This window comes from Elephas maximus, chromosome 3 (genome assembly GCF_024166365.1).
Source record: "Elephas maximus indicus isolate mEleMax1 chromosome 3, mEleMax1 primary haplotype, whole genome shotgun sequence".
NCBI classification, from domain to species: domain Eukaryota; kingdom Metazoa; phylum Chordata; class Mammalia; order Proboscidea; family Elephantidae; genus Elephas; species Elephas maximus.
The window spans coordinates 9490597-9515980 of record NC_064821.1 but is presented as its reverse complement, the minus strand read 5'-3'; the positions used below and the strand labels follow the sequence as shown (position 1 = coordinate 9515980).

Sequence of the window (25384 nt, the reverse complement as noted above, 5' to 3'; positions counted from 1 at the left end):
CTGGGCTGCTAACCAAGTCAGCAGTTCGAATCCACCAAGCACTCCTTGGAAACCCTATGGGGCAGTTCTACCCTGTCCTACAGGGTTGCTATGAATTGGAATCAACCCGACGGCACGTTAACAACAACAATCAGTTGGTGGAGAGATGGGGAGATAATCCTGGATTAACTGGGCAGGCCCAGTATCATCAGCAATTAACCAGTTGCCATCAATCAGTTTCAACTCATGGCCACCTCATGTGGTCTCAAACCTCCAATCTTTCAATTAGCAGCTGAGCACGTTCAACCGTTTGCACCACCCAAGGGCTCAGGGCCCATAAATATGGATTTCTCCCTTACTCCCACTTTATAGGTGTGGATACTGAGACTCCGAGAGAGCTTCACTTCTTGGTCTCTTGGAACTGTGTGTGAGGGGCACGGCCCCATGTCCCTTCTCTGTGGGTAGTCTCAGGTTGCCCTATAATCCACACACCCCTTTTTCAGTAAGAACCACAATGAAAGAGCTTAGAAAATTTATTCTTTTTCTTTTCCTTTGAAATAACACACATGGGCAGGAAGGTGGGACATGGTATGGGTGAAGGGAGGTAGAAGCCGTGGGGGGTCCTCCAGCCCCCCAAACACCCCAGTTCCTCTGTCGCAGTCCCTCAGCAGGGCTCCCCAAAGAGTAAAGAGTGGAGGGAGGGGGTCCCTCAATTATCCTAAGCTCAGACTCCAACTACAAAGTGCAGAATACAGAGAGAGGTGGGCTAGGGGCTTGGGTTTGGTGTGGGGGGGGATCTGCTTCTCTCTCTGGTAGAAAAATAGACCTGCCTGGGTTTGGCTTTGTTTTTTTTTTTTCATAATTGGAGACTCGGATTCGGGGAAGGGTGGTCGGTGTAGAAGTGCTTCTGGCTTCCAACTCCCTTTGAGGCCTGAGGGGGAGAGCCTGGAGAGGGGCCGCAGTGCTAGGGTGAGGGATTCCCCTTAATTGCGCCCCCCCACCTCAGGATGCCCCCTTGCCAGCCCCCGAGAACTCCGGGGGAGGCTGTTTGTCTGTAAGGTGGGGAGGGGGTGGAAGACACTGCAGAGTGTTGGGGGATTTGAGGGAGCAGGTCCCTGCAGGGCCCCCAAGGCTTGGCCATGCTGAGGAGGTAGAAGGGAGTTGGGTGTGGGGAGGGTTCAGCATCCATGCAGGGAGCAGGAGGTGCACCCCGACCCCTTGCTGCCTGGCCCAGGCCGAGTCAGGACCATCAGACAAACACCATGGGTATTCTGGAGCCGAGAGACCACCAGGACCTGGACTTCCCTGTAAGCTCCCACGACTGTAGGATCTGTGCCATGGGGCAGGGACTCTGGGCTGTGGAGTGTGTTGGTGATGGGGATGTGTGGGATCCAGGACCCTGTGAGCAGGCTCCTGGGATATAGGACTTGGGATCTGAAGGTTCGAGATCCAGTGCCTGGGTGATTCAAATCCGAATCTAGAGATCAAGGAGCTATGATCTGGTGCTGGAAATATCAGGGCTGGACTTCTCTGGATGAGGTTTCAGGTTCCAGCGGTGGGGCCAAGAGACCTGGGATGCAGAATCTGGGATCCGGCAGCGGCAGTGCCCAGACCTGGTTGCTGTTGTGCTCTGGTGCCGGTGGCTTTAGGAGCCAGAATCCAGTGGGTCAGAGCTTGGGATCTGGGATCCAGAGGCTGGGGTTTGAGCATGTAGTGGCTGAAATGCAGGGACCTGGCAGTTCAAGGATAGGGACCCGGGATCCAGTGGTTGAAGGATAGAAACTCAGGAATCTGGTGGATGGGATGTGGGGGGAATCTGGGATCCAGTGGTTGGGGGCTGAGGGTATAGTGCTTGAAACATAGGGATCCAGTAGTTGAGGCAGAGGAGCTCAGGAATCCAGTGGTTGGGGTAGGTGATCTGGGATCCAGTGGTTGGAGGTTGAGGGGGTAGTGGTTGAAATGCAGGGATCTGGCAGTCCAAACAGAGGATCTGGGATCCAGTGATCGAGACACAGGAACTCAGGAATCCAGTGGTTGGGATGGGGGGATCCAGTGGTTGGGGCCCCAGGATAGGCATTGCATTGTCAGGACCCAGTGGCTGAGGTTTCCTGATCTCCAGAATCCAGTGGCTGAGCCTGGAGATCCCGGGCTTGAAGCATGGGAATCTGGGGTTCGATGGTGGGGCTGGGGATCTAGGACCCAGTATGGCATGGGGACACTGGATGTGGAGCTGGGGTATGGGTGTTGGGGTTCAGGGATATGTGCTCCTGTGGTTGGGGTATCAGGATCCGTCAGCTGAGCTGTGGGGAACCCAGTGGTTAGGACACGGCGATCCAGGGTCTAGGAGGTGGGGCAGGGGAGGGTAGGACCTAGTAGCTGCGAAGTAGGGAGCAAGATTCAGTGGTTGTGGGGCTCAGGATTAAAAGGCCAAGGCGTGGAGGACCTCCGATCTGGCAGTTAGGACATCAGACACGAGTGGCTCAAGTGTGGATTCCACGGTTGGAGGATAAGGATCAAGGTCCAGAGCTGGGGTAGTGGGACCCAGTGGTTGGGGTGTGGGGGTCCTGGGGCCCAGCGGAAGAGCAGAGGAGCCCAGCATCCAGGATTCGGGGACCGGGATGCAGTGACAGAAGTGTGGAGACCCAGTGGTCTGGGTGGGTAGGGGGATCTGGGATCCAGTGGTTGGGCTCACAGTCTTTAGTGGCTGAGGTGTGGGAGACGTCATACTCGGGGTAAGGGATCTTGGGGGGCAGGCTCCAGGTCCCTCACCTGGACGTTACCCCCAGGGCCTGCTTCATGTTCTCGTAGACCACATAGGAGATGCTCACCGCCGGGATAACCTTCATGAAGTTGGGGGCGATGCCCCGATAGAGGCCCCGCACGCCCTCCTGGTATAGGATGTGACGAAGCAGGCCCAGCATGGAGAGCTGGGGGGCGCCCTCAATGGAGGCTGTGAGGGGTGGGGTGCCCAGGTCAGGCCCAAAGGCCCCTCTCGCTTCCCCCTCCCACTCCTCAGGGTTGGACCAGGTAGTCTTGCAGCAGGAAGGAGCAGGGTTAGACCAACAGCAGGACCTACCACTCAGAATCGGGTTTCACTGGCCGTGGAACTGGCTGCCCCCCTTTCTGCCCCAATCCTGATAGCCTAAGTTTGGGGATGACTAGAAACAAAGTTGGTTGTGGGTGTGTGTGTGTGTGCACTTGTGGCAGGGGAGGGCAGAGATTTCCTCTGCCTGGAACTCACTTTCCTCTTCCTTTGGCCAGCTAACTCCTCCTCATCGCCACTTTAAAGCCACCTCTTCAAGGAAGCCCTCCGTGGTGCCCCAGTCTCAGCCAGGCCCCACCCTCTCCTTTTCATTCACCCCTAAATCCATACTTAATCATGCAATGCTTTATTTAGCATCTTTCGGCCCCTCCCACCTGTGAGCTCTCTGGGGTAGGAACCATGGCCGTCTGACACACTGATACATCCCGAGTGAAAATCATGCAATGCAACGGCTACAATTCCCCAGGGAATTCTCAAACCCGATTCAGGGATAGTAACAAAGAAAAAGAAAGAAAGAAAAAAGGAACTCCATAAGAAAAAAAGTAGAAAAACAATAACTAGGCTCACCCTGACCCTCCTTAACCCAGTTCCCCTCAGGATAACCCAGCCTTGCAAATTAGAAGCTCAAGTTACCAGCCTGGAAATGCTAACGGCCTACCAGCCTTGCTCTCCCAGTCCTCACTCACTGCACCTGTTCTCCTTTTGGATCCTCAGCTATGTAAGGATGAAGGACTCCCATGCCCATGGCACAAATGGGTGAACTGAGCCCCAGAGAAGGTAAGGGCTTAGGCAAAGGTCACAGCCCTGGACTCTACCTGGGAAAGCCAGGGGAAGAGGAGGTATAACCCAAGTCATGGGGCCCTCCCTGGCCCACCCGATGGCCCTGGCCTCACCTTGGGCCTGCATCCGGGTCCGGACCAGGGCCAGGGGGTAACTGGCTATCTGGCCGCAGGTGGAGGAGATGGTGCCACAGGCCAGGAGCACAAGGATGCCTGGGTCTGCCGAGTCGTGGCTGTACTGCTGAAGCCACCGGTTCTTCAGGGTCTGGTGAGAGTCAAGAGGGAAGGGTGGTGGGTTGGGGGTGGGTGATACAGGACCCTGGCTTCAGAGGCCTTGCTGGTCGGCCCTGTAGCCCATGACGCACTTAGTACCTGCCAGGTATGTGTGTATGTGTCTCTGTGTCTATGTTGTTGTTAGATGCCACCAAGTCAGTTCTGACTCATAGCAACCCCCATGTACAACAGAATGAAACACTGCCTGGTCCCGCGCCATCCCCACAATCGTTGCTATGTTTGAGCCCATTGTTGCAGCCACCGTGTCAATCCATCTCGTTGAGGGTCTTCCTCTTTTTTGCACACCTTCTACTTTACCAAGCACGATGTCCTTCTCCAGGGACTCGTCCCTCCAGATCACATGTCCAAAGTAAGTGAGATGAAGTCTCGCCATTCTTCTAAGGAGCATTCTGGCTGTACTTCTTCCAAGACAGATTTGTTATTCTTCTGGAGGTCCCTGGTATAGTCAATATTCTTTGTCCTCTGTGTCTGTGCTTCTCTTTCTATAACTCAGAAATGATTAGGTCTAGGATCCACCCTACAAGGGTATGACCTTAACTGATTGATGGATTACGCTACACTAGACTGCATTATGGAAGATGAGAACGTTAGGTTACATGATTAGCTGCCATTAGAGGGTAGTGGTGGCTCAGTGGTAGGATTCTCTCCTTCCATGCCGGAGACCCGGGTTCTAGTCCCAGCCAGTGCGCCTCATGTGCAGCCACCACCCATCTGTCAGTGGATGCTTGCGTGTTGCTAGGATGCTGAACAGGTTTTTGTGGAGCTTGAAATTGGCTAATTTTCAGAAGCAGGTCACCTAGGTCTTTCTTATATACCCTTATTCAACCTGCACCTTGACTCTCTGTGGCAGGCAGAATAATAGCCGCCCTGATGACCATGTCCTAATCCTTGGAACCTCTGAATATGGCACCTTGTATGGCAAAAAAGAACTTCGTAGATGTGATTAAAGTCCCCGGGTGGCGCAAATCGTTTGCAATGGGCTGCTAACCTAAAGGTTGGAGGTTCAAACCCACCCAGTGGTACCACGGAAGAAAGGCCTGGCCATAGGTTTCTGTCAAAATGACAGCCAAGAAGCCCCTGTGGAGCAGTTCTGCTCTGTAACACATGGGTTGCCGTGAGTCAGAATTGACCAATGGCAACGAGTTTGGGTTTTTTTTTTTTTGGTTAGATGTGATTAAGTTAAGAGTTAAGGATCTTGAGATGGGGAGATTAGCCTGGATTATCTATGTGGGCCCAGTGTCATCATTCAGAAACCACTTACTGTCAAGTCAATTCCAACTCATGGCCAACCCCATATGTGTCAGAGAACTGTGCTCCATAGGGTTTTCAATGGCTGATGTTTTTGGGAAGCAGATCGCCAGGCTTTTCTTCCAAAGCACCTCTGGGTGGACTTGAGCCTCCAACTTTTTTGGTTACCAGCTGAGCTCTTAACCATTTGTACCACTCAGGGACTTCTATATAATCGTGAACCCATTGCCATCCGGTCAATTCTGACTCATAGTGATCCTACAGGACAGAGTAGAACAGCCCCGTAGGGTTTCCAAGGCTGTAATCTTTGTGGGGAAACCCTGGTGGTGTAGTAGTTAAGTGCTACAGCTGTTAACCAAGAGGCTGGCAGTTTGAATCTGCCAGGCACTCCTTGGAAACTCTATGGTGCAGTTCTACTCTGTCCTATAGGGTCGCTATTAGTTGGAATCGACTCAACGGCAGTGGGTTTGGCTTTTTTTGGTTAATCTTTGTGGAAGCAGACTGCCACATCTTTCTCCCTCGGGGCAGCTGATGGGTTCAAACCACTGACTTTTCGGTTAGTAGTCAAGTGCTTTACCTACTGTACCACCAGGTCTCCTGTATGTAATCATACCAAAAAACCCGTTGCTGTCAAGTGGATTCTGGCTCATAGTGACCATACGGGACAGAGTAGAACTGCCCCATAGGGTTTCCAAGGAGTGCCTGGTGGATTCAAACTGTCCTTTTTTTGGTTAACAGCCATAACTCTTAACCACTGCGCCACCAGGGTTTCCATGTGTGTAATCATAGGGGTCCTTACAACAGTCAGAAAAGGAGATGTGACTGTGGAAGCAGAGGTCAGAGCGGGAAAGACTGGAAGTTGCTACGCTGCTGGCTTTGAAGATGAAGGAAGAGGCCATGAGCAAAGGAATGTGAGCAGCCTCCAGAAGCTGAAAAAGGCAAGAGAGGGGATTTTTCCATGGAGCCTCCAGAAAGAACACAGACCTGCTGACACCTTGAGTTTAAACCCAGTGAGGCCCATGTCTGACGTCTGACCTCCGGAACTGTGAGATAATCAATTTGCATTGTTTTAAGCCACTAAATAATACCTCCTCCAAGGTAGGTGCCTGTGACAGAGACTGTGGGTGCCCACCCCTTATCCCTTACCCCCTCACTTCAAACCTCCCAACTTCCACCTGCCAGCATCTATAACTCCTGACCTGAGTACTTTTTCTGAAGCTGGGTAAGTCTGCTTTGATCACATAGGACCAGGCAGGAAGTGCTGGCAAATTAACATCCCCCAAAGCAACATTCAGACTACCATGACAACTGATAGGACTTGGTGAATTGAATCAATACCCCAGCTTCGGGTCTTAAAAGCTTGCAAGTAGCCATCCAAGACACAGCAGGTGGTCTCTATTTGCCTAGAGCAACAGAGGAAGAAGCAGTCAGGAACAGGGAGAGGAAATAGAATGCGTGATGAATTGCCTCCATGAACAACTGCCTCCTTTGTCATGAGACCAGAAGACTGGATGGTGCCTGGCTACCATGCTGAATGCTTTGATCAAAAATTCTATACAAGAATCCTGATCAAAAGGGGGAAAATGCAGGACAGAATTTCAAATTCTCATAGAATCCAGACTTTCTGGTGCCATGGAGCCTGGATGAACCCCTGAAATTATGGCCCTGAGATAATCTTTAAACCTTAAACCAAAAATATCCCCTGAAATCTTAAAACTAAACAGTAGTTTAGCTTCCCTAGTAAAGAATGTCTGCCTTGAGCATTGTGCTCTTAAGATCTATCTATATGGGATCAAATTGACAACAATAACTTGAAAGACTGGATAGGAGACTTAGGGGGCAGTGAGTTTATGTTAGTGGGGAGGAAATATTTGGAAAGGGAGGGTGAGAACGGTTGCACAACTTGAAGAATGTAATCAATGTCGCTGAATTGTACATGTAGAAACTGTTCAATTGGTGTACGTTCTGCTGTGTATATTCTCAACAACGACGAAAATAAAATAAATTATATATATTAAAAAAATACCCCAGCTCCCTTGCCACTCTGGTGGGGCATGTTCTCCACTGCCCCCCGTGTTCCCCAGGAGGATTAAGCTCCAGTTACCCACAGTGATAACCTGCTCGACAACACACCCCCTATTGGCTGCCTTCCCTGTCTCACCACCTCCCAAATAAACCACTGGCCCTCACACCCGTCTCAGGATCTGCTTCTGGGAGAACTCAAGCTAAGACAAGTACTAATATTATTCCCATTTTATAGATGAGAAATGGGGACTCGGGAAATTACTTGCCCAAAGCCACAAGGTAAAGAAAGTTGAGAACTGGCATTCAGAGCCATGTCTAAGTCCAGAGCCGTGCACTTGAAGTCTTGGGGGTGACTAATCCCTTCTGAAGCCTTCTGCAAGGTCTTTGTAAGGACAGGATCTTCTTTTCTTGCCTTAAGCCTGGGGTGGCTCATAGGTTTCATTTCCTGTGTCAATTCTCATCCATTGGTAATGGCTGCCTGGAATTATGTCGAAAGGGACTCAGGAGGAATGAGTGCTGTGATAGATTAGTGATGTCTGACCTGGGCAGGGAATGGGTAAGGAATGGCACATCTTTTCCATTATTGCCTTCCCAACTTTAATAGCCTCCTTTTGGCTTGGGGGTGTCTCTGGGTAGTGAAAAAGGTTAATATGCTTAGCTGCTAACTGAAAGGTTGGAGGTTTGGGTCCAGCCAGAGGTACCTTGAAAGAAAGGCCTGGTGGTCTACTTCTGAAAGACCACAGACGTTGAAAACTCTATGCAGCATAGTTCTACTCTGACACATGTGGGATGGCCATGAGTTGGAGTCAACTCCAGGTCAACTGGTTATGGTGTGCTCACCACCCATCTGTCAGTTCGTTGTAGTGTGGTGGCTTGTGTGTTGCTGTGATGCTGGAAGCTACGTCACCAGAATTTCAAATGCCGGCAGTGTCACCCACGGTGGACAGGTTTCAGTGGAGCTTCCAGACTACGATAGAATAGGAAGAAAAGCCTGGCCATCTACTTCCTAAAAATCAGCCACTGAAAACCCTGTACAGCACAGTTCTACCCTGACACATACGGGGTCACTGTGAGTGGGAGCCAACTTGGCAGAACTGGTTACTGGTTTGTGTTTGGAGCAGCATTTTCCAACTAGGTATTTAATGAGTTATTAAGTGCTGTTCTATTGAAAAGAGGTTCTGATGACTGGAAACGTGTGGGGAACACTGGGCTAAAACAAAGTGAATAAGCTACTTTACGGCAGGACTCCTCAGAGCCTTTAAGGAACAAACATACATTTTGAAACTCCGAAGAGAGGGTAAAGGCTTTCTCCAACTTCTTAGACCTCAAAAAACGAACAAAAACCTCAAACCTGTTGCCATCAAATCAATTCTGACTCATGGCGACTCCATGTGTCACAGAGTAGACTGCTCCATAGGGTTTTCTTGGCTGTAATATATTTTTTTCTTTTTTAAATAATATTTCATTGTGATTTTAGTGAAGGTTTACACAGCAGCTTACGTTCCTATTCAACAATTTATACCCAAATTGTTCAGTGACATTGGTTACATTCTCCACAATGGGTGAACATTCTCAATATTTCCATTCTGGTTGTTCCATTTTCATTAATCCAGTTTCCCTGCCCCCTTACATTCTCATCTTTGTTTTAAAAGTAATTATTGACCATTTGGTCTCATATAGGAGCACAGTACTCACAGGTGATAATCTTTATTTTGTAAGCCGATCTATTATTTCGCTAAAAGGTGACCTCAGGGGCTTGTTTTGGCTCAAGATTTAAAGAGTATCCCAGGATTTGGCTGTAATCTTAGTGGAAGCAGATTACCAGGCCTGTCTTCCTCAGTACCACTAGATGGGTTCGAACCACCGACCTTTAGGTGAGCAGTCGAGTGCAAACCATCTGCACCACCTAGGGTTTTCCCTTTTGGTCACAGAATCTGTTAATAAGGTGTTATGGTTTGAATTGTGTTCCCAAAAATATGTGTTGTAAAACCCAACTTCTATACCTATGGTTCTAATCCCATCTGAGAATGGATTTTCTTTGTTATATTAATGAGACAGGATTAGTGTAGGGTGTGTCTTTGTTATGGGTTGAATTTTGTCTCCCAAAAATGTGTGTCAACTTGGCTAGGCCATGATTTCCAGTATTGTGTGCTTGACTATCATTTTGTCATCTGATGGGATTATCCTACTATGTGTTGTAAATCCTAACCTCTATGATGTTAATGAGGCAGGATTAGAGGCAGTCATGTTAATGAGGCAGGACTAAATCTACAGGATTAGGCTGTATCTTGAGTGAATCTCTTTTGAGATATAAAAGAAGACAGCAGAGAGGAGACAGACCTTATTACCACAAAGCAAGAAAAGCCAGGAGTGGAGTGTGTCCTTTGGACCTGGGATCACTGCTCTAAGAAGCTTCTAGACCAGGGGAAGATTGATAACAAGGACCTTCCCTCAGAGCCGACAGAGAGAAAGCCTTCCCCTGGAACTAGTGCCCTGAATTTGGATTTCTAGCCTCCTAAACTGTGAGAGGAAACCTTGGTGGTATAGTGGTTAAGGCCTATGACTGCTAACGAAAAGGTTGGCAGTTCAGATCCCCCAGGCACTCCTTGGAAACTCTATGGGGCAGTTCTACTCTGTCTGGTAGGGTTACTATGAGTGGGAATTGACCCAACAGCAGTGGGTTTTTTTTGTTTGTTTGTTTAAACTGAGAGAGAATAAATTTCTTTGTTAAAGCCATCCACTTATAGTATTTCTGTAATAGCAGCACTAGATAACTAAGACAGAAATTTGGCACTAGGATTTGGGTGCTGCTCTAACAGACACAATATGGATGCGGTTTTGGAACAGAGTAATGAGTAGAGGCTAGAAGAGTTTTAAAGTACCTAATGCTAAACTCCTAGATTGCCTTGAAGAGACTGTTGGTGGAATTATGGACATCAAAGATAATTCTGGTGAAGGCTCAGAAGGAAGTGAGGAGAGCTGTAATACTGGAGACAGCACAGATGATGAGAAGCAGCAGCAGCAGAACCAGGAGACTGGTGAGACGCAGCACGAGATCCAATGAGTAAGCTGAGTGCCTCCCGGCACTTACTACTGAGGCTCAGCCTGCTGACCCACAGAGTGAGTGAGTGAGCTGAGTGCCTTCCAGCTGAGACTTACTGGCAGAGTGTGGAGCCTCCAGGTACTTATTGGTAGAGCTAAAGAGCTTTGTAACACTTGCCCAAGCAGGAGAGAGGCCAGGCCGGGCCCAAGAGGCCCAAGGGGCTGAGGAGCCGAGAGGCCAAGGAACCAGGAAGCAGAAGCTGAAGAGACAAGGAGCACAGGAAGCAGAGCTGGTTGGTCTCAAAGGATGGAGCATGGCCTCTGAGGTCTGAAAGGGTGGGGCCACAGCTTCCTAGGTGTCAAAGAGTCAGCTCTTCATCAACTCAGTTCTGGAGTATAGGGCTGCCGTTCACAAGTGCCAGGGGATGGGGCCAGATCCACTCCCATAACCAAGGGGCAGAAGAACGGGTCCTGCCAGGCTGAAGTAATGGGATCGCCACTCACCTGGAGTAGGAGAACAGGGCTGCCCAAATCTGAGGGAGCAGAGTTGATATCCCAGCAGGCCTGGAAGGCAGAGCTGAAGCCCATGGCCAAGGGGACTCTACTCAGAGTCTAGTGAGCATGGCCAGCTTCCAGAGTCTGGAGGGCAAGACCATTGCCTAAATGGTCTCAGACAACAGAGGATTATTTTCAAGCCTCGAAAGCTAGTGTAAGTTGTTCAGCTGGGCTTTTGACTTGCTTGATGCCCATTATTCTTTCTTTCCCTCCAATTTCTCCCATTTGTAATGGAAATGTCTCTCTTGTGTCTGTTATGATATGATGGGGTGAAAGTGTTTTACATGTGGCAAGGACATGAATTTTGGGGGGCCAAAAAGTGGAATGTTATGGATGAAATCGTGTCCCCCCAAAATGTGTGTCAACTTGGCTAGACCATGATTCCCAGTATTGTGTGCTTGTCCACCATTTTGTGATCTGATGTGATCATCCCATGTGTTGTCAATCCTAACCGCTCTGATGTTGATGTACTGCTACAACCATTTGCAGCAGTACATCGACAGGGAACTGATAGAAGTTCAAGCCGGATTCAGAAGAGGACATGGAATGAAGGATATCATTGCCGATGTCAGATGGATCTTAGCTGAAGGCAGAGAATACCAGAAAGATGTTTACCTGTGTTTTATTGACTATGCTAAGGCCTTTGACTGTGTGGATCATAACAAATTATGGATAACATCACAAAGAATGGGAATTCTAGAATATTTAGTTGTGCTCATGAGGAACCTGTACATAGATCAAAAGGCAGTCATTAGGACAGAACAAGGGGATACTGTGTCGTTTAAAGTCAGGAAAAATGTGCATCAGGGCTGTATCCTTTCACCGTATTTATTCAGTCTGTACTCTGAGCCAATCATCCAAGAAGCTGGACTATATAAAGAAGAACATGGGATCAGGATTGGAGGAAGACTCATTAACAACCTGTGATATGTAGATGACACAACCTTGCTTGCTGAAAGTGAAGAGGACTTGAAGCACTTACTGATGAAGATCAAAGACCACAGCCTTCGGTATGGATTACACCTCAACATAAAGAAAACAAAAATCCTCACAACTGAACCAATGAGCAACATCATGATAAACGGAGAAAAGATTGAAGTTGTCAAGGATTTCATTTTACTTGGATCTACGATCAACACCCATGGAAGCAGCAGTCAAGAAGTCAAACGATGTATAGCATCGGGCAAATCTGCTGCAAGAGACCTCTTTACAGTGTTAAAAAGCAAAGATGTCACTTTAACAACTAAGGTGGGCCTGACCCAAGCCATGGTGTTTTCAATCGCCTCATTTGCATATGAAAGCTGGATGATGCTTAAGGAAGAAGGAAGAAGAATTGATGCCTTTGAATTACAGTGTTGGCAAAGAATACCAAATAGACTATGGACTGCCAGAAGACTGAACAAATTTGTCTTGGAAGAAGTACAGCCAGAATACTCCTTAGAAGCAAGGATGGCAAGACTTCGTCTCACGTACTTTGGACACGTTATCAGGAGAGACCAGTCCCTGGAGAAGGATATCATGGTTGGTTGAGAGTCAGCAAAAAAGAGGAAGACCCTCAAGGAGATGGACTGACTCAGAGGCTGCAACAACGGGCTCAAGCATAACAATGATTATAAGGATGGCTCAGGACTGGGCAGTGTTTCATTCTGTTATACATGGGGTCGCTATGAGTCAGAACTGACTCAACAGCACCTAACAACAACAACAACAATGATGTCAGTGAGGCAGGATTACAGGCAGTTACGCTAATGAGGCAGGACTCAATCTACAGGATTAGGTTATGTCGTGAGTCAACCTCTTTTTTTAAAGACATTCATTGTGGTATTTCTGTTAAAGATGCCTAAGACAGTTAACTAGTGCTACTATAACAGAAATTTATTCTTTCACAGTCTAGGTGGCTAGAAATCTGAAATCAGGGCACCAGCTCCAGGGGAAGGCTTTCTCTCTCTGTTGGCTCTAGGGTTAGGTCCTTGTCATCAATCTTCCCCTGGGTCTAGGAGCTTCTCAGCACAGAGACGCTGGGTCCAAAGAATGCACTCTGTTCCTGGTGTTTATTTCTTAGTGGTATGAGGTTTCTCTTCTCTCTGGTTCCTTCTCTTTTTTATATCTCAAGAGAGATCAACTAAATACAACCTAACCTTGTAGATTGTATCCTGCCTCACTGACATAATTGCCTCTAATCCTGCCTCATTAACATCATACCCAGTGCCCGCGGAGTTGATTCTGACTCATAGCAACCCTATAGGACAGAGTAGAACTGCCTGTAGGGTTTCCAAGGAGTGGCTGGTGGATTTGAACTGCTGACCTTTGTTTAGCAGCCAAGCTCTTAACCACCTTACCACCAGGGCAACTCATTACCATTATAGAGGTTAGGATTTATAACACACAGGATAATCACATCAGATGACAAAATGGAGGGCAACTACACAGTACTGGGAATCATGGCCTAGCCAAGTTGACACACATTTTTCAGGGACACAATTCAATCCATACCAATAACGAAGACATAAGGTCACATCTTACTTCTGCTCAAAACCCTTGATGGCTTCCTCTTACGCTTAGGACAAACCCAGACTACCCACCACGGAGTCCTCGCTGACTCTTCTGGCCCCATCTTCTATCCTAACCATTTCCCTCCAGCCTGCCACTCCTCAAGCGGGCCCAGCTCACTCCTGCTTTCAGCCCTTTGCACTTCCTGTGCCCTTGCTCACACTTCCTCCCGGCCCAGCCTTCAGCTCCAGCTTTACCTCCTCAGGGCCCTTCCTCCTCAACACCCCCCCGCCACTGTGACTTGTAAGTACACATCCTGTTTTACTGTCCTCTGAGAAGTTACCAGGATCTGAAACTGTCCTGTTTGCTGAGGTGGATTAGACTCATTCAGCCAGTACAATACCTGGGACACCGTGGACCCTTAGTTAATATCTGAGGAGCCCTGGTGGTGCAGTGGCTAAGCACTTGGCTGCTAACCCAAAGGTCAGCAGTTTGAACCCACCAGCCACTCCCATGGGAGAAAGATGTGGCAGTCTGCTTCAATAAAGGTTTACAGCCTTGGAAACCCTGTGGGGTTGTTTTACTGTGTCCTATAGGTTTGCTCTGAGTCGGACTCGATGGCAGTGGGTTTGGGTTGGTTATAATATCTACTGAATGAATGAATGAATGGACAAGTGAATGAATGAATAAACAAAGGCCTCGTCTCATTTGGCTGTATATATACAGGGTGCTGGGAAGGGCCAGTTACAGATGGCAGGCGTGGAGTATCTTGGATTAAGGCTGGCTACATAATTTTTGCCACCATCCATCTGCCAATTTGTTGTACTGTGGTGGCTTGCGAGTTGCTGTGATGCTGGAAGCTATGCCATTGGTTATTTCAAATACCAGCAGAGTCACCCACGGTGGACAGGTGTCAGCTGAGCTTCCAGACTAGGACAAACAAAGAAAGGCCTCGTGATCTACTTCCCAAAATTAGCCAATTTCAAGCTCTGCTGAAACCTGGTCGGCATCCTAGCAACAAGGAAGCCTCCACTGACAGATGGGTGGTGGCCGCACATGAGGTGCCTTGGTCGGGAATCAAACCCGGGTCTCCTGCACGGAAGGGGAAAATTTTACCACTGAACCACCACTGCCTTATAATGATTTCTATGTAATATAATCATCTTCTGTAATGTAATCTGATGTTATCACCTTCCATAATGCAATCTAATGTAATGTAATCCATCTGTCATACCAAGGTAGGGTGGATCCTAAACCTAACCATAAACCTAATCACTTCTGAGTTATAGAAAGAGCAGTGTAGACACAGACACAGACACACACACACACACATACACATGGGGTAAGACAGACACGTTTGAGGATCACGTATATGCAAAGAAACCAAGTAACGCCTAGGATGACCAACAGGGAAGGAATCGACACAGCCGACACTCGGAATTTGGACTTCGAGCCTCCTGAACTGTGAGCAAATAAATTTCTGTTCTTTAAAGCCATCCGCTCGTGGTATTTCTGTTACGGCAGCACTAGATAAGTAAGACAGGGCTTCTCAAGGATTCCAAGGCCTGTGATACTACTCCACCACAGGCTTGTCCTCCCCTAGCTGCAGGAGGTAAACTGAGTCAGCCCCGGGGAAGGGGGTGTGCCGTGGACAAATACCAGAGGGGAGAGGAAGGGAATGAGGGCCAGGCTGTTCACAGACCTCGTAGACGGCCAGGTCGATGCCCGCGTAGGGGACGATGCCCAGCATGTTGGGCAGGTAGCCGCGGTAGAAGGCACGGGGCCCCTCCTGCTCCAGGATCTGCCGAGCACAGTCCCGCAGCCCCCTGTATTGGCCCGTCCGGCGCAGGGTCAGCCGCGTCTTCAGCACCTGGGGAGAACCAGGACCACAGTTACCCCTTGAAAAACTGCCCTCAGAGTCACCACATCAAGGAAATAGCTACTTCTGGAAGCAGACATCCTGACAATAATTAAACTTTAAAATCACTTATTCTGGAATCTTCTGCCACACCCCCCCATCCCTATACCTAGAAATGGTTATACCTACAGAGCAGGTTGTGGCAGCCACCGTAACTGTCCGCCAATATCTTTATTCCCTTCTCCCTTAATAATACCAGTTGCCATTGAGTCGATTCAGACTCACGGCGACCCCATGTGTATCAGAGTAAAACTGTGCTCCATAAGGTTTTCAATAGTTATTTTGCGGAAGTCGATCAGCAGGCTTTCTTCTGAGGTGTCTCTAAGTGGACTCCAACCACCAACTTTTCGGTGAGCAGCTGAGCACGTTAGCCATTTGCTACCCCCCACCCCCAGACTGCCCCTTAATAATAATAGGGTAGAATTTCGCTCCATGGGATTTTCCTTGGCTGTAATATTTACGGGAGCAGATCGCCAGGCCTGTCTTCTGTGGCACTGCTGGCTGGGTTCGAACCACCAACCTTTAGGTTAGTAGTCAAGCACAATCTGTTTGCACCACCCAGGAACTTTAATCCCTTAATAATAGAAGCCCTGATTTTCAGCAAGTACACAGACTATATTTCCCAGCTTCCCTAGGTGTGGGGTCATATGACTAAACCGTGGTCAATAAAACAGAAGAAGAGGTAAGTGTGACTCTCAGAAAGAGACTCACAGGAGGGCTTCCCCTCCTTAAAGCCAGGAGTGCATTCCCTCCTTTATCTCTTCTTCTTTCTTGTTGGCTGAAATATAGATGTGATGACCGGACCACAGCAGCCATATTGCTCCGCGAGGTGGAAGCCACAAGCTGAAGTGGTAAAACAAGATCGATAGAAGGAACTTGGGTCTCTAACACTGTGCAGCCACCACATGAACACTGAACTGCTCACCTCCAGATTTCATTTATTTGATTTTTTTTTGTCATTTTCAGAATTTTAACTGAAACCAGAAATGAGTTCTCTGAAAACAGCTACACCTAGAAATGATTCCCCTGGGAACAAGTATCCTGAAAATCAGTGTCCTTAGAAGAGGAAGGAGTCCTGATGGCATAGTGGTTAAGAGTTTGGCTGCTAACCAAAAGGTTGGCCGTTTGAATCCACCAGCCACTTCTTGGAAACCCTATGGGGGCAGTTCTACTCTGACCTTATAGGGTCGCTATGAGTTGGAATCGACTTGACAACAACGGGTTTATGGGTGGGTTAGAAGAGGAACATCGATAAACATCTGTCTCCTACAACGCCTGTCCAAACAGTTATAACCAACCTCTCCTCCCCACCACCCCCAAGAGCGATGTTGGTTCAGTGGTGGAATTCTCGCCTTCCATGTGGGAGACCCAGGTTCAATTCCCAGCCAACGCACCTCATGTGCAGCCAACACCTGTCTGTCAATGGAGGCTTGCATGTTGCTATGATGCTGAACAGGTTTCAGCAGAGCTTCCAGATTAAGACAGATGAGAAAGAAAGGCCTGGCAACCAACTTCTGAAAATCAGCCGGTGGGAACCCTGTGGATCACAATGATCCAAACCACAACCAATCACTGGGATGGTGCAGGACTGGGCAGCGTTTTGTCCCGTTGTGCATGGGGTCGCCATGAGTTGGCGCCAAGGATGGCAGCTAACAACAACTATCCCTAGAAGCCATACCTCCAATGGTCATATCCAGAAAGGCCACACACGGAACAGCAGTGCTGGGGTGAGCTACAGTCTGCACTGGGGAGGGGAGATGCCTGTCCTGCAATCTCAATGCGTAACACCCCAGGAAGTGGAGTGGCTATTATAGGCCACCCAGCCTGCAGTGGGGCTCCTCCTTCTCACCTCCATGGGGTAAATGATGGTTTGGGCTGTAGCGCCGGCCAGGGAGCCAGCCACGAAGCGCTCCTGCACATGTAGTGTCTCCTGCTGCCCCCGGATGGCCCGCTTGATCTGCAGGTAGGAGGCACAGGAGTGGCAAGACCTTGGGGGTTGAGCCTTCCTTGCATCCAGTAAGGCTTCCCCTCTACTCTCCTCCCAGCTGTGGGCATCATTACAGAGCAGGTGCCCATTGCCTAGGAGCCCAACCCACAGGTTCATGTGTCCATCCCTGCCGCCACATGCCAAGCACACACCTCCCCACACCTGCCCCACCTGCTCATAGGCCATGAACTTGATCGCCGACTCTGGTGCGATCTTGAGGACATTAATGCCGTTGCCCCGCCACAGGGAGCAGACGCCTCCCTCGCGGACCATGCTCCTCAGGCCCCCCAGGATGTCCAGGCGGTTGGTCTTGGAGGCGTGGACCTGGGCAGGGAGACAAGGGGGCTTGGGACCCTTGCCCAGGCATGGGGCAGGGGGCAGGTCTCTCCAGGGCCCCTCACCTGCATGAAGACCTTGAGGCGGTCCAGGGGGGCTGTGCCGGTCCGAGACACGGCGCCCGCCACTGCGCCAGCCACCAGCTGCTTCCACCACATGCCAGTCTGTTTTTCCTGCTCCGAGAACTCGTCGGGCACGGTCAGGCACTCACCAATGTCTAGGACCTGAGGGTGCAGGGCTGGGGTGTCATGTCTAGCAGTGGGGAGATGTGAGCCTGTCCTAAAGCCCATGTCTAGGACCTGAGGGTGCAGGGCTGGGGTGTCATGCCTGGCCGGGGTGGGGAGACACAACCCAATCCTAAACAAGGGAGTCTCCCCATGAGTTCTAGGACACCCCAGAGATTCCACTGATAAATCCTGCTTGAAGAGCCCAGGAGACCCCTCTTGAACTCCTACCAGATCCTAGCAAAGCATCCAAACCCGTGATCTCCGACGTAAAGATTCCAACATCCCTCCTGGGGACCCCCGCCAGATCCCACCAAAGTCCTTCCCAAGAGCTTGCCACATAAATATCCCTCCAGAGTGGAAAAGATTCTTCTGAAAGATCTCACCCAAGGGTCTCCCACAGGGTTCCAGAAGATCCTCCGGGACAACACACAATCCCACGTGGGGTCTCCCAGATAAGGAGGCTGGCAGATCCCACCAGGTCTCCACCCAGAGACTAGCCCTCCAACAGAGGTCACCCATGGGATTCCCAACTGGGCTCCCCATGGATCCTTCAGGGTGGGAGTCCCTCTGGATTCCCCAGATCCCACAGATGGCTCCCCTCTAGATGCCATTAGTCTCCCAGAAGCATGGCTCAGGGATTCCCACCAGGAGCTGGTATCTAGAGCGCCCCCTGCCAGGAACCCCACTGGACCCTCCTAAGGCAATGGCTTTATAACTGTTCTTGCTGAAGACCAGCCGAATCCATCATTCAGCCTAATGGACACCAGGCAGAAGGGGAGCTGGGCGGGTGGAGGGTGGCAGGCCTGGTTCCCCACCTAGTGAGCTCTCTCTGCTCTGCACCCCCAGTGCCTACAACCTGTCCCCAGAGTCCCCGCAGGAAACACCCCTTGCAAACCAGAAGGGCTCCAGTCAACTACCAGAGACGTCCCCAAATGAGCCCCCTGAACCCCAAAAAGAAGAAGAGGGGAGGGGAGCCTTAGCCTCCGGCTCCTCCTTCTAGAGGGTCCTGGGTGCTGCCCCTCCAAGCACTGGCGAGATCAGGGCAAGGCAGGCAGGGAGGAGGGCCCCAGGTCCCCAGATCCTCCTGGGGACTAGAGCGCAGCCACCGGGCATGGAGAGTCACCCCCACCTCACCGTGGAATGCTTCCAGAAATAGACCACGTCCTCCACGTTCTCTAGCGAGTGCAATAGGAAGTGGTCACGCCATTCCTGCCAATCGATGGTCATTGTGCCGTCTCGGTCCATGCTGGGGGCGGAGGAGGGGGCAGGATCAGTGCCTGGGGGTGGGGGGTTGCCGGGGTGAGGTGCTGCTAGGGGTAGGTTTAGGGGTAGAGACACCTCCCTTGAGCACACGCTTGTTGTTGTTGGGTGCCATGGAAATTCATTTCAACTCACAGCGGCCCCATGTGATAGAAGAGAACCTAGGGTTTTCTAGGCTCTAATCTTTATGGATCACCCACACAGTGGCTGAGACAACAGGCTCAAACATAGCAACCATTGTGAGGATGGCACAGGACCGGGCAGTGTTTCATTCTGTTATACACAGTCGCTATTAGTCGGAACCAACTCAACGGCACCTATCAACAACAACTACGACAATCTTTCCAGGAGCAGATCGCCAAGTCTTTCTCCCACGTAGCTGCTGGCTGGGTTCGAACTGCTGACCTTTTGGCTAGCAGCTGAGCACTTAACCGCTGAGCCAGCAGGGCTCCTTGAGCACACACCTAGTACTGTTCTAACCGTCATAGTCCATGGACTGCCCCATATTGAGACCTCATAAAAAGCCAATGGCTGTCGAGTCGACTCTGACTCATGGCGCCCCCCTGTGTGTCAGAGTAGAACTGTGCTCCACAGAGTTTCCAGTGGCTGATTTTTGGGGAAGTAGGTCGCCAGACCTTTCTTCCCAGGCGTCCCTGGGTAGATGTGAACTTCCAACCGAGTGTGTTCATACTTTGCACCACCCAGGGACTCTGCCCACACGCCTAGCGCTAACTGTACTTGTGCTAGTTCTAGTACTAGTACTAGTTCTAATCACACTCTACCGAGTGTTCCTTACTGATTCCTCATAACAACCTGTTAGATGTTGAATTGTATCCCCCCCAAAAAATACATTCACATCCTAACCCCTGGTGGCTGTGAACGTGACCTTGATTGGAAATAAGTTCTTTGAAGATGTTATCAGTTTACATGAGGTCACGCTGCAGTAGGGCGGGTCCTAATCCTATCTGAGTGACTCCTTATCAAAGAGGAGAAAAGACAGAGACGGAAGAAGGCTGCCACGTGACGTGCAAGCCAAGAATCGCTGGCCGCCGCTAGAAGCTAGGAGAGAGACAGATTCAGAAGGACTCAACACAGCTGGTACTCTGATGTCAAATTCTCAGCCTCCAGAACTGGAAGACAAAACATTTCTGGCCAGTGGTTTGAAATCACCAGCGGCTCTGTGGGACAAAGATGTGGTAGTCTGCTTCCGTAGAGATTTACAGCCTTGGAAACCCTACGGGGTTGCTGGGAGTCGAAATCAACTCAACGGAAATGGGTTTGGCTTGGTATAAGTCACCTAGTTTGCGGTACTTTGGGATGGAAGACCTAGAAAACTAATGGAGGCAGTGTTGGCTCAGTGGTTGGATTCTCGCCCTCCATGCGGGAGACCTGGGTTCCATTCCCGGCCAAGGCACCTCGCACTCCGCCACCACCCATCTGTCCACGGAGGCTAGCATGTTGCTATGATGCTAAACAGGTTTCGGCAGAACTTGTAGACTAAGATAGCCTAGGAAGAAAGGCCTGGCAATGGACTTTCAGAAATCAGCCAATGAAAAACCCTATGAATCACTATGGTCTGATCCACAACCACGCATGCGGTTGGCGCAGGACGGGGCAGCGTTTCCTTCCATTGTGCATGGGGTCGCCATGAGTTGGGGGCCAACTTGACAACAGCTGACAGCAAGAAACTAATGCACAGACTGCTGGGGGGATGGTATCACCCTCATTTTACAGAGGAAGAAACTGAGGCTCAGAGAGGTGAGGCAACTGGCCCAAGATCTTCTGATTCAAAAGCCCCCTGGGCCAGGGGTTGGGGAGCTTGAGTTACGTGGGTTTCAGAACTCCTAGCTACTCACCTGTGCAGAATTTTCTCTGCCTGCTCCAGCGAGATGGAAATGCCCAGAGCCCGGAAGCTCTGCTGGATCTCAGAGACATCGATATGACCTGCAGAGAGGGCCCCAGGTGGGCGTTACAGGTTGAGCTGTGTCCTCCAGTGAGGTAAGCTGAAGTCCTAACCCCCAGTACCTGTGAATGTGACCTGGTTTGAAAATAGGGTCTTTGAAGATGTTATGGGTTAATACAAGGTCATACTGGAGTCGGGTGGGTCCTAATCTCACACGATTTGTGTCTTATCACCCATCACCATCGAGTCGATTCCAAATCATGGCAACCCCATGTGTTACAGAGTAGAACAGCTCCACAGGGTTTTCTTGGCTGTAATCTTTATGGAAGCAGCTTGCCAGGCCTCTCTTCCACAGCACCACCACATGGATTCCAACTGACAACCTTTAAGTTAGCAGCTGAGCACAAACCACTTGTGCCCCCCAGGGACCTTCCCTAGAGTCTTCATAAACCAAAACACCAAACCCGTTGCCGTTGAGTCCATTCCGACTCGCAGTGACCCTATAGGACAGAGTAGAACTGCCCCATAGGGTTTCCAAGGAGCAGCTGGTGGATTCAAACTGCCAGTCTTTTGGTTAGCACCCATAGCACTTAACCACTACACCACCAGGGTTTCCAGAGTCCTTATAGAAAGACACAAACTACAGAGACAAGGAGACGCAGAGGGAAGACAGCCAAGTGAGGAGGGAGGCAGAGATCGGAGGCATGCAGCCACAAGCCAAGGAACGCCAAGGATTGCTGGCAGCCACTGAGAGCCGAAAGAGGCAAGGAAGCGTCCTCCCCTAGAGTCTTCAGAGGCCCTGCGGACAGCCTGACTCCAGACTTCTAGCCTCCAGAATGGCAGATGATAAGTTTCTTTAAGTCATCCAGTTTGTGGTAAGGACCCCTCGTGGTACAACAGTTAAGCGCTCTGCTGCTAACCAAAAGGTCGGCAGTTCAAACCCACCCAGCGGCTCCACAAAAGAAAGGGGCGGCGATCTGCTTCTGTGAAGATTACAGCCTAGAAAACCCTGTGGGGCAGTTCTGTTCTGTCACATGGGGTCTCTATGAGGCAGAATGGACTTAATGGCACCCAACAACAATAATAGTTTGTGGGACTTTGTTACAGCAGTTCTACAAAAGCAATCCAGTGTGTGTGGAGGTATATGTGCGGAACCTGGGGGACCCCGGGGCCAAGGAGCAGGGAGGCTTGGAATGAGGATGGCTTAACAAGACCAGGGGATCCAGACACCCAGGGCAAAGTTTGAGGCAGGATTGGGGAGGGGGGTGGTAGTTCCTGACCCACTGGAATCAGATAAGTGAGGCCATGGCAGTATTAAGGAATCCCCTGTTCCAAAATATATCCGGGGCAATAATGGGGTCCAGTGGTTAAGCATTTGGCTGCTAACCAAAAGGTCAGCAGCTCAAATCCACCAGCCACTCCTTGGAAATCCTATGGGGCAGTTCTATTCTGTCCTATAGGGTCACTATGAGTCAGAATCGACTCGACGGCAACGGGTTTAATTTTTTTGGTTCGTGCCAGAGAGAGAGGAGGCCCCGGGTGGTGCAAACAATTAAGCACTTGACTACAAGCCGACAGGTCAGTGGTCCAAACCCACACAGAGGCCCCTCAGAAGAAAGGCCTGGCAATCTGCTTCCAAGAAAGTCACAGCCTTGAAAACCCTACGGAGCAGTTCTACTCTGCACACATGGGGTCCCCATGAGTCGGAAGCGACTCAACAGTAACAACAACTACGTTAGAGAGGGCTGAGAGGCGATATTAGGGACCCAGGAGATGCTATTGGTGGGGCGCGGGGAGTGTCTCTATTCCATAAGGAATCGAGAAGCAACATAAGGGATCTTTGTCCCTAGGGAAAATCCGAGGGTACCAATGAGGGGGTCACACCCCAGAAAGGAAAAGGAGGTGGGATGGGCTGCCTGGGCCTTGAACCACGAGCTGGGGGTGAGGAGTGCTCCCAAAATAGTCTGTGAGTCAGCGGGGAGAAGCACCCTCCCCGCTCTGCCCAGCACTGCCAGTTCTGCCCCCTTGGCATCCCAGGCGCCCAGAGCCCCAGGTCCTGCCCAGAGGCTGGCCTTACCGTCCTGGTTCCGGTCAAGGCTGTGGAACATGAGCAGCAGGCGCCGTTCCCGCTCCTGCAGGTAGCGTGTAAACTCCTCCAGGTCGAGCCCTCCATCTGGGTCAGCATCGGCCTCAGGGGAGATATCCTGGCAAAGGGGGTGGGCACAGGAGGGGCTCCAGGAGGCTGCTCCCCGATACGGGGGTGCACAATTAGTTATCTGGCTCCGGATCCCAGGGCCACTAGCACCCCAGGGAAGAGGGCAGGAAAATCACCACCCCTCTCCAAAGTCCACTTCTCAGCAAGATGCCCAAGGCCACAGAAAGCCTGGGAGATAGGTAGCATGTGTCCGGTTTTCAACAAACTAGGGAGCAGCGAGGTCAAGAGCTAGTTCAAGGTCACTGAGCTGGGAAGCAGTATCCTGGAGCCCTTGTCCCTCCAGCTTGTCCTCCCAACTGCCTCTTAACAAAACCTGTTCACTTGGCCATCTCTGGGCAGCATGGGCCAGGACAGATCCCAGCTGAATGGGCAAGGCCTCAGTTCTTCTCATCGGGAAAATGGGAGGGTAGACTGAAGGACTCAATGCTATGGAGACACTCAAGGGTCATGTGGGCTACAGGCTGGGGGAGACACCTGTATGGGGGGGTTCCTGCCTTTATAGATATGTCCTCAGCTGAGGGTGGCCTCAGGAAGGGCTGGGTCCCTGGCTGGGGTTAGCCTGGGGCACTGAGCCAGGTCCCCTAAAGGGCCAGCAGGTGAGGGAATGTAAACGGAGTGGCTGGGGCAGCTGGCTAGGAGGGCAGTGGGTGCCCAGAGAGACCCAGGGGGGTGTGGAGGATATGTCCCCAGGAGGCGGGAGCAGGGCAGTCGTGGGCAGTGAGGACAGTCCAGAGGGCGTGTCGCCAGCAGTGGGCAGGAAAGGGGTCTGTTCTTTCCCTGGCGGACAGCCCCTACCCTGGCTGGGCTTAGGGGGGTGTTGGCAGCAGGCTTGGGCCCTCCGTGGTCCCGTCTAGGCCCAGACCTGCTGCGTAGGAGGGCTAAGGGGACAGAGCTGCTCAGGGTGGACACAGGTCCTGGAGTCTGGCCACAGACTGTCCCTGGCGGCTCAGGGCGCTCCATTCAGGGGATCGGGTCACCTGGGCTGAGCGCGGAGCGCCAGGCGGGGGTCTCGGCGGGGGTACCTGTTGGGCAATGCTGTCCGGGTCGCCCCCGCCCAGCCGGGCCAGTCCCCGGCGCAACTCATGCACGTCCACGCGACCATCCTTGTTACTGTCCAGCTCCTCGAAGAGGCGCCCCCAGCGCTGCCGCCGCTCGGCATCGCCCGGGCCCCCCCGCATGGCGCCAGCCCGGGGGGGAAGGGAGGCCCGGCGGCGGCGGCCTCAGCGGGGGCTGCGAGGCTCCCCCTTCCCCCCGGGGCCCCTCTGGGCCAGCTCCGCGGCCACGGCCACCGCAGCCTCGGCGCGACCCGCCCGGCTCCGCCACCAGCAGTAGGTGGAGGCTGCTAGCCGTTGCCGCCCGCACCAGAACTTGGGTCTCCTCCCACGATCTGCTTTGGGGGGAGGGGGCTGGGGGCGGAGCTGGGGGCATGCGGCGGAATGTCGGGGATGGTCTGGTGTGGCACAGCCGAGGAAGCATCAAGGTTCCTTCTGGAAAGTGGAGCTAGGGAGATCCATGGTCTCATTTCTGGTTTCAGAGTTCCGCCTGTGTGCCTCAGTTTACCCCTTCTTTCCAAAGAGGCAAATAAAATGTCAGGGATCGGGTCTGGCCGTTCCGTTCCATTTGACCTCCCTCCTGGACTAATCACCTTCGGAAACTAGTTCTTGCCTTTTCCATAAGAACGCCAAGAGTCTTGCGCATCTAGCCCTCCATCTGCCCGCCCGCTCATTTCGCTCTTCCCACTCTGTCACAGAAACAGAAGATCAAGACGCCATGGGCTCCATCCGTGCCTTGATTCCGCCCGCGCGTCTTCTTTCTTCGTCCCACTCAGCCCGGGAAACGGAAGATCAACTCGCGGCGCGGCTGCAAACTCGCCTTCCTATTGGCCGGAGCTGCCAGGCCGCCCGTCCCGCCTTCTCCCACCTGGGCGGGGCCTCCCAGGAACCTGGGCCGGAGTTGGGCTTCGCTGCCCCGGTGCGGGCCAAGATGTCTTAAAGGGGCCGCGGCCGAGTCCGGACGACTGGCTACCTACTCTGTCCAGACTGGCCAGGATGTCCCAGTGTCCTGGGTCCGGCTAGGGATGAGG

General features: G+C 51.4%; 1 protein-coding gene across 6 annotated transcripts; it reads right to left on the bottom strand.

The window, feature by feature from the left end:
• Positions 1–505: 505 nt before the first annotated feature.
• Positions 506–25142, bottom strand: LOC126071998 (calcium-binding mitochondrial carrier protein SCaMC-3). Of its 6 annotated transcripts, none has more exons than XM_049876561.1 (10): positions 24324–25142; positions 23164–23290; positions 21040–21127; positions 19058–19200; positions 17762–17920; positions 17532–17684; positions 17223–17330; positions 15158–15325; positions 3916–4066; positions 506–2929 (listed from the first exon to the last, which is right to left on the bottom strand). In XM_049876561.1, exons 1-10 carry the CDS (start codon positions 24458–24460, stop codon positions 2745–2747), a joined length of 1419 nt encoding a protein of 472 aa, XP_049732518.1. In that variant the 5' UTR covers positions 24461–25142; the 3' UTR covers positions 506–2744. The 6 variants fall into 6 exon arrangements, 5 of the variants coding, with proteins under 5 accessions (XP_049732518.1, XP_049732519.1, XP_049732521.1 ...); XM_049876562.1 differs by having other exon boundaries at positions 19058–19169; positions 24324–25141; XM_049876563.1 differs by lacking the exon at positions 506–2929 and adding an exon at positions 2944–3494 and having other exon boundaries at positions 24324–25141.
• Positions 25143–25384: the final 242 nt, after the last annotated feature.

What these genes read in the sequence shown, in the direction of transcription:
- LOC126071998 (XM_049876561.1), bottom strand. Translation starts at nt 24,460, where the DNA reads ATGCCGAGCGGCGGCAGCGCTGGGGGCGCCTCTTCGAGGAGCTGGACA. An exon ending in GCCTCAAGGTCTTCATGCAG is followed by an intron (nt 17,685 to 17,761) that starts GTGAGGGGCCCT and finishes CTCCCTGCCCAG; the next exon opens with GTCCACGCCTCCAAGACCAA. An exon ending in TCGACCTGGCCGTCTACGAG is followed by an intron (nt 4,067 to 15,157) that starts GTCTGTGAACAG and finishes GACTCTCACCAG; the next exon opens with ACCCTGAAGAACCGGTGGCT.